Genomic DNA, 7241 nt, shown 5'->3' on the forward strand with positions numbered 1-7241 from the left:
GGAATTGGAGACACTCTGATTGGCTGTCAAAGAGTCATGTGTTGATCTTGTGCAGGCTTGAGGTTGTAGGTGCTTTGTCTCAGTACTTTCCAGTCTTGGCAGGTGGGGTTGTCTCAGCTGTACAAACTGTAGGGAAGGCTGAGGTCCTGTGTTCTGGGCACAGCAGAGTGACCACTGCCAGCTGAACTGGGGGTCACCGTGATTGTGAATTTTCCAGCATCCATTGTCCCTTGTGACTGTAATTTTCATATTTGTTCTCCTAATTATAAGTCATAAGCTCTTACAATAGCGACAGAGACATAAAGTTACAGACTGGAGTTATAAGCTCGTAAGTGTCCCACTGTGACAGAGGCCCTACTCATTTCCTAGGTTTAATTGCTATGAATGGGAGCCAACTCTTCTATAAAGAATGTATCCCAGAGATTGCAAACATACCCCACAGTTAGACTGTGGGTTTACATAATTTTTATTCGTTTTTTTTTGTTGTTGTTTTAGGACAGCCCTGGCTGTCCTTGAACTACTATGTAATGGAGGATGACCTCAAACTTGTGATCTTCCTGCTTCTACCTCTCAGATGCTGGGTTTATTAAGTGTGTGCCACCATGACTATGGTGGGAAAATTTGTTGATGGTGTTTTTTTTTTTTTTTAATAAAAGACACAGACACAAAGGCACACACACAGATATGCACACAGAAGAGATACTCCCTACAACACACACACACACACACACACACACACACACACACACACACACGTACACATAATTTTTTTAATATATAAATCTTTATGTTCAATAGAGGGCACCACAACATAGATTATGAATATGTTTGAACGAGAATTTGTAGGTTTAAATTATTTCTCTCTTGGTGAGTAGGTAAGTAGGCTGAGCTAACTTTCTTTTTTCAACATTAAACCACATTCTACAGATGTACGTAGGGCGCTTCCCATGGACGGAGATCAGGGCATCCATAGAATTAAATGATTTTGTGAACCATCTTTTTCTTCAACTGAACCACTATATAATATGCTTAATAAAACCCCATTAAGAAAAACTAGATGTCAGTATGTCCAATTCAGAGGAAAAGCAGGCCTTGTTTTGTCTAGCATAGTTACCATGGGGAGGGGGACAACTTTTAACTTGCATTGTAAATATATTTTCAGAAATTCCTTTAAAATTCTGTAGGCTGATTTGTGAAACTCCTGGCATAAAGGCTTGAAAATACTTTATTTATTTATTTATTTATAGATAGATAGATGGTCTTAGTATGTATGCCCGGTTGTCCTAGAACTCACTATGTAGACTAGGCTAGTCCTGAACTCACAGAACCCTGCCTGCCTCTGCCTCCTAAGTGATGGGTTTAAAGGCATGTCTCACCATATCCAGCCTATGCATTTATTGTTATGGAGGCTTCTACCAACTATGATTTATTGATTGTTTTTCAAAGTACTCTTTATAGTTAGCTTGAAGTTGATTTTCTACTATTAGATTTTTTTTTAATTTTTTTATTTATTTTTTTATTTTTTTTATTTTAAAATGTGGCACAGATATGGCTACAGAGAACAAAGGCTCTTTCTTCTGTTACGGTGGTGGACACGGCACTGGCAAAACAAGTGTCACCAAGAGGAGGCACCTGTGCCCTCCGGTCCTCCCAGAGGTCACATTTTTAAAATTAAAAATATTTATTATTATTGTTGTTGTTATCATTGTTATTTGAGAGGGTCTCATAATGTTGTTTGGGCTAGCCTGGAACTTGATTCTCCTGCCTTAGCTTCCCAAGAGTAAGTGATTGTAAGTGAACACCATCACTCCAGACTCTTAAAGATTTATATTTGAAATTTTACACTGTAAACTATCTGGCCACAAAATGAAAACATGAATAATATCCTAAAGTAGTTTTTTCTTTGTTTCTTTCAAATTCATACCCGTGTAGACCTGGTGGCTTAATCTTAGCCACCAAGACGCAAGATTAAAAAAATAAAACCATGGCCGGGCAGTGGTGGTGCACGCCTTTAATCCCAGCACTTGGGAGGCAGAGGCAGGCGGATTTCTGAGTTCGAGGCCAGCCTGGTTTACAGAGTGAGTTCCAGGACAGTCAGGGCTACACGGAGAAACCCTGTCTCGAAAAACCAAAAATAAAATAAAATAAAATAAAATAAAATAAAATAAAATAAAATAAAATAAAATAAAATAAAAAATAAAAATAAGACCATGCTCCGCAGGCCAGCTGGTTTTGTACTCTTTCAGGGCCCTGTGAAGATGAGTAGTCAGGCAGGCCATCCTGAATACCTTTTCTTCCCCCAGTCTTCAATGGAACTGGATGACCTGTTCTCTCCCTTCTTCCCCTCATGTCCTCCAGGTGGCAGTATTCAGCAGAAAACTGGGAACTAAGAAACCTAATGTACAGTCAAATTGGAAATTGAATTATAACAGAAGAAAGGGGACAGTAGCCTTGAGGTCTCCATCAGCCTGGACTCTGATCACTTTCGTTTGCGGTACCCATGTGTTAGGTACCCAGCGAGTTAATAACGGCACATGAGCCATTCAAGGCTCAGTAGAATTGCTTTAGACATGAAATAAAGCTGAAATGAATTTGTGTCCAATATCGTTGCCATTAGCGTACATTACTTCTGTGCTGTAATGCCTCAAACCATCTAAAATCAATTTTAAAGATCACCCATTATTTTATAGAGAAAATAAAACACATTTCCAACAGAAACAAAGCCGTATGTACAATCCTATGAACAGCCACTTGTCCTGTGGCTGGTGGGTAGCTACCAACAGGCAGACCACTGGAAACAGTCAGCTTGGACGTCACAGCGGGTCCAAGTTCGTATCAGGGGCTTGTTGCCATAAAAAACTCTCTCCTAATTTGAATTATGTAGGACATGACTTGGAAGCCTTTGTAAATGAGGAAGATAGATTTTAGTGTAGAGGCTTCTACTATGTGGCAAATGCACCCTTGTCGTGCAACAGGGCCGTCTTCTGGGAGAACCAGGGCAGAGGACACAGGGTTGAACACTTAGATTCTTTGCTTGAGATTTTCTCTTTGCAAAGCACAATACTATTGCTTTTGTTGAAGCACAGGAGATGGTTGGATTTTGCATGTTTGAGGACATCTGCCTTCTTCAAGAAATCATTGTGTTTTTTTGGAAGAAAAGGATGTGGTATTGTGATGCACTTGGTATTTAACAAAATTGCTGTTAATGACCAGAAGAGAATCGCAAGGTTCATTTGGCCTGAAACGTACAATCTAGTTTTCATAGTCTCTGTAAGAGAAAATCCCACATCAGGCAAAATGACTTGTGGGCTGTAGTGTCTTGCCTTTACTTCATACATTGTGGTTCTAGTACCTCTTGTAATATCATCACTGAACTATTAATAGAAACTTAATTATTATATATAAAAAAATATTTAAAAGGATGTGAAGCCAGTTTTCACTGAAGTGTGTCGGATACTTTGACCGGATTTCCTACCCTGTGAGACTCCAGAAAAACACACGCGCAGCTGACGATATGAATTTGACCACGCTAGATTCCTGCTGCAGGGTTTGTTTTTAATCCTCCATCTGGTTCTGATGCTTTAGCTGAAATGTGTGTTGTCTTTGTAGTAAGTTTCAGTCTGTCCTCTTGGACAACTAGTGTGTCCTTAGCACCAATGTGGCCTACTTGAGAAAATGATTTGGGATCAAGTTTATCTAGTTCCTATTTTGGCAATATGGAGACACACTGCTGCTGAAGATTTTACAGACGTCTCTAGTCAGCTTTAGGCATTAGGAGAGCCACTGCAAAGGAGCCCTAGTTAACTTGTACTTATGTCTTCAGTGCACCAGCAAAGGTTTAAGGTGTAGGAGGTACTGGGGAGTGTATTGGACTTTTCATATAATTTTAACGATAGTTGGAAGTCTTGATGTTTCGTGACAGCTTGTCCAATAAAGACTGCCGCACTGACGGGCTATTGGCCATAAATTTTTAAAAGTAGAGTGAATTTCTATAACCGTGTAAGCAAAATATTCCCATAATTAATCCACATGGTCTTTTCACAGATGGTTAAATTGAAGAAATGTCCTTGAAGTTATTCTTTTTAACAGATGTTCTCAACCATTAGCTTTGTGTTTTTACTCACCTAAGATTCCAAATAATCGAGTAAAAGTTAGCATATGCTTGCATCCCATCAGTGGGCAGAGCCCGGCATTGGGGCAAAGTTCTCCTAGAGAGGAGATCAGTTAGGTACAGTATGTAAGGGCTGCCTGCCTTCTACCCGATCTCTGCCTATACCTGATCACCAGTTATTTTCTTCCTTTTTTTTTTTGCAGAGTCCTGCAGAATGCACTCTTGCTTTCTGATAGCAGCCTCCACCTCTTCCTGCAGAGCCATCTAAACTCTGAGGACATTGAAGCATGTGTTTCTGGGCAGACCAAGTACTCGGTGGAAGAAGCCATTCATAAGTTCGCCTTGATGAACAGACGGTTTCCCGAAGAAGAGGAGGAAGGGAAGAAAGACACGGATGCAGAGTATGACTCAGAGAGGTATTCCTCGGCACTCTGATTTAACAGACACATTTACATAATGCATAGTGTCCATGTGCCTCTGTGTGTGTGTGTGTGTATGTATATATATATATATGGACACATTTTGCTTTTTGTTGATGTAATAGTAAGATAATGAAAAAATTAATTGACTGAGATTTTATTGAGCTGTGACAGCTCATCATAGTGGTCTTCACACACACCTCCACACTGAATTAATGAATGCAGCAGAAATTCAATTATCTGCATTCTGATTATGTGACTTTCATTTAGTCAGACTTGAATTATTCGCGTTTAAATTATCTAGCTAAAAAAATATCCAACTGCACTCCAAATGGCTAATTAAAAGTCCAAATTTCCTGTCTCTCTTTGTGACTGGAGATAATTAAAGTTCCCCTCTGTTACTCAGGCTTTGAGTGTGTTGTGAAAACCAATTTCCTCTTTTTATTATTTTCCCCCTCTCTTCTTTTCCAGTTCATCCTCTGGGCTTGGACACAGTAGTGATGACAGCAGTTCTCATGGATGTAAAGCAAGCCCAGCTCTGCAGGAATCCTGAGAAGGAATTCTAGGGCTACCACCTTCGGAACAAAATTGTGCCCAGCCAGAAAGAACGCTTGCTCGTAATAGATTCTTACCTAATGCCACTGTCAGTATCCTAGGTAGTTAAATTCTTAAAGTGGTGGGTTATTATTAGTAGTAGTTTTATGTTGTCTAATTCTAGCCAAGCTTCTGTATGAAGCTGTAAGGTCTGTGAATGCCATTCGACCCTTTATTGCCATCCCATGCTTGTAAATACGATCCTGCTGTCAAGTGAAATGAGTTATACGCTATATATATATATACACACACACACACACACACACACATATATATATATACAGTGGATCTTAACTGAATTTTAAAGAGCTAGATGTATTAGTAGCGTTTAAAGCCAGACAGACTATCCTTGCTGTATCAATGAGGAAGTTAGCTGTAAACACACTGTGTGACCGGAGCCAGAGTACAGAGTCACGGCACAGCAGACTGCCTGCCTCTCTGACGAGTGGCTCTTGTTTTGTGAGGACTTCTTCTCTGGAAAATACTTTGCCTTCAGGTATTTGATTGAAATATTTAAGAGTATTTAAGCTTTCCAGTATACTGTGTCATGTGTCAATGGAAAAATACGTCTTACAGATAGAGATGTACTAAAAAAAATGTTTACATCTTAGGAGGGAGAAAAACAGAAGTGTTTGTAATTTTGCTTAAATTTGTCACACGACAAATACATTCTCACTGTCCAAATTCAGCTTAAACATGGCTTCTTGGTGACAAGTCATTCTTTTACCATTGTGCAATTAGAATCATAGCTTATGATTTATTTTCTGACATTAAAAAAAAAAAGCACCAGGTAACTTTCATCAGTGGGGGCTCCTCTGGTAGGTCCTGTTCATTTTTTTTTTTTTCAGTTAGAAAAAGATTTTTTTAAGTGTTAATTTTACCCATAAATATTTCAGTAATTTTGGAGAGTGGGAGTTGGGTTGCTAATGTCAGACTCATGTTCACGTTTTAGAAGCCCTTTCTTTTTAGGTGTCTTCCAGAAGATTGGCTTAGTTTGAATAAAATAACTTTTTTTTTTTTTTAAAGTGGCCCGAAGATAAGATGTCTCGGCCTACCATGAGCTTCCGGTTTCAGATAAAGCAGCATTTTCCTGGGATTAATTAGCCAAGTGCTCCCCAGAGTCTTCCCAGGTATCTCTGGGAGCCAGCGGAAGGAATTTTCACCTAAGTGGGATAACTTGTTGCTTCCAATGGCTCCCCCTCCCATGGGTGCAAAAGCTGCTGCAAAAAGCAGCCATTTATTTGGGTCCTTAGGAGTTATTGTATTAATAAAAAGTTATTGAATAGTCCTTTGAGATGCCTGTTACAGAGAATTGGTTTAAAAAAAAAAAGAAGAAATAAACATTAAATTTGGAATAAGAATGTTTTTTTTTAAGTTCTGTCTGAAACATTATTACGCTTCTGTACATATTTTGACTCATGTCTTATATCCTGTTAGCGTTCTCCTCTCATTGTCTTTATTTTAATGCCGAGATTTAGCAGCTGTATGCAAAGTTTCAGAGCAACCCCCACTCCTCAGCAGATGAATTCACATTGTTTATGTTTTACGGTGTTTTTGGAAAGCATATATTGTGACATCGTTACCATACGACTTCTTGATGACATAATGTAGCCTTCAAAGCTAATATGAAGTGATGCTCGGTAAACTCCACAGTCGCTCTTTTCACATTAAACACATGGGAAAAAAACAAAACCAAAAAACTTTGTTCGATCACTTACTTTATATGGGAGAATATATTTCTTCTGACTCAGACCTAAGTTCTGTGTTTTTTACATGACCGGTAATTTCTTATTGACGAGCTTTTGGTAAGACATGGTTTGATGCTCGCCGCAGTTGTATTCGCTCTGGTTTGGCTGTGACAGCAGCTGAGCTTCTTCAAACTGACTTTTTGGGGCTGGCATATTTAGATGGACTTCAGTTTTCAATGGGTCACCTGCTTTGTTTTATACTCTCATGTCTGTAGGAAAACAAGTAGCTGACCATGTAACCCAGCAGCAGAGGAGACATTTAATGCTATTTTAAATGTGAGTCAAGCTTTAGGGAGTCCTAATGCTGGATGCCTTATGGTTTAAACATTCAGCAAAGCTCGATTTTTTTTTTTTCTGGAGTATTCTGCA

The 7241-nt window shown here is 39.1% G+C and overlaps 1 protein-coding gene across 7 annotated transcripts in view; it reads left to right on the top strand.

Moving 5' to 3' along the window:
* The window catches only part of Snx10 (sorting nexin 10), a 49705-nt gene extending 42829 nt beyond the window's left edge, over nucleotides 1-6876 (top strand). For 6 of the 7 annotated variants that reach the window (XM_028790070.1, XM_028790072.1, XM_028790069.1 and 3 more), the window contains 2 exons: nucleotides 4315-4527; nucleotides 5002-6824. In XM_028790070.1, coding sequence (XP_028645903.1) covers nucleotides 4315-4527; nucleotides 5002-5083 — 295 coding nt within the window. In that variant the 3' untranslated portion in view covers nucleotides 5084-6824. Of the gene's footprint in view, nucleotides 1-4314; nucleotides 4528-5001 lie in introns of all 7 variants that reach the window. The other variant, XM_028790073.1, reaches the window with a different exon arrangement.
* Nucleotides 6877-7241: the final 365 nt, after the last annotated feature.

Source organism: Grammomys surdaster, unplaced genomic scaffold, assembly GCF_004785775.1.
Source record: "Grammomys surdaster isolate TR1022 unplaced genomic scaffold, NIH_TR_1.0 125861, whole genome shotgun sequence".
NCBI classification, from domain to species: domain Eukaryota; kingdom Metazoa; phylum Chordata; class Mammalia; order Rodentia; family Muridae; genus Grammomys; species Grammomys surdaster.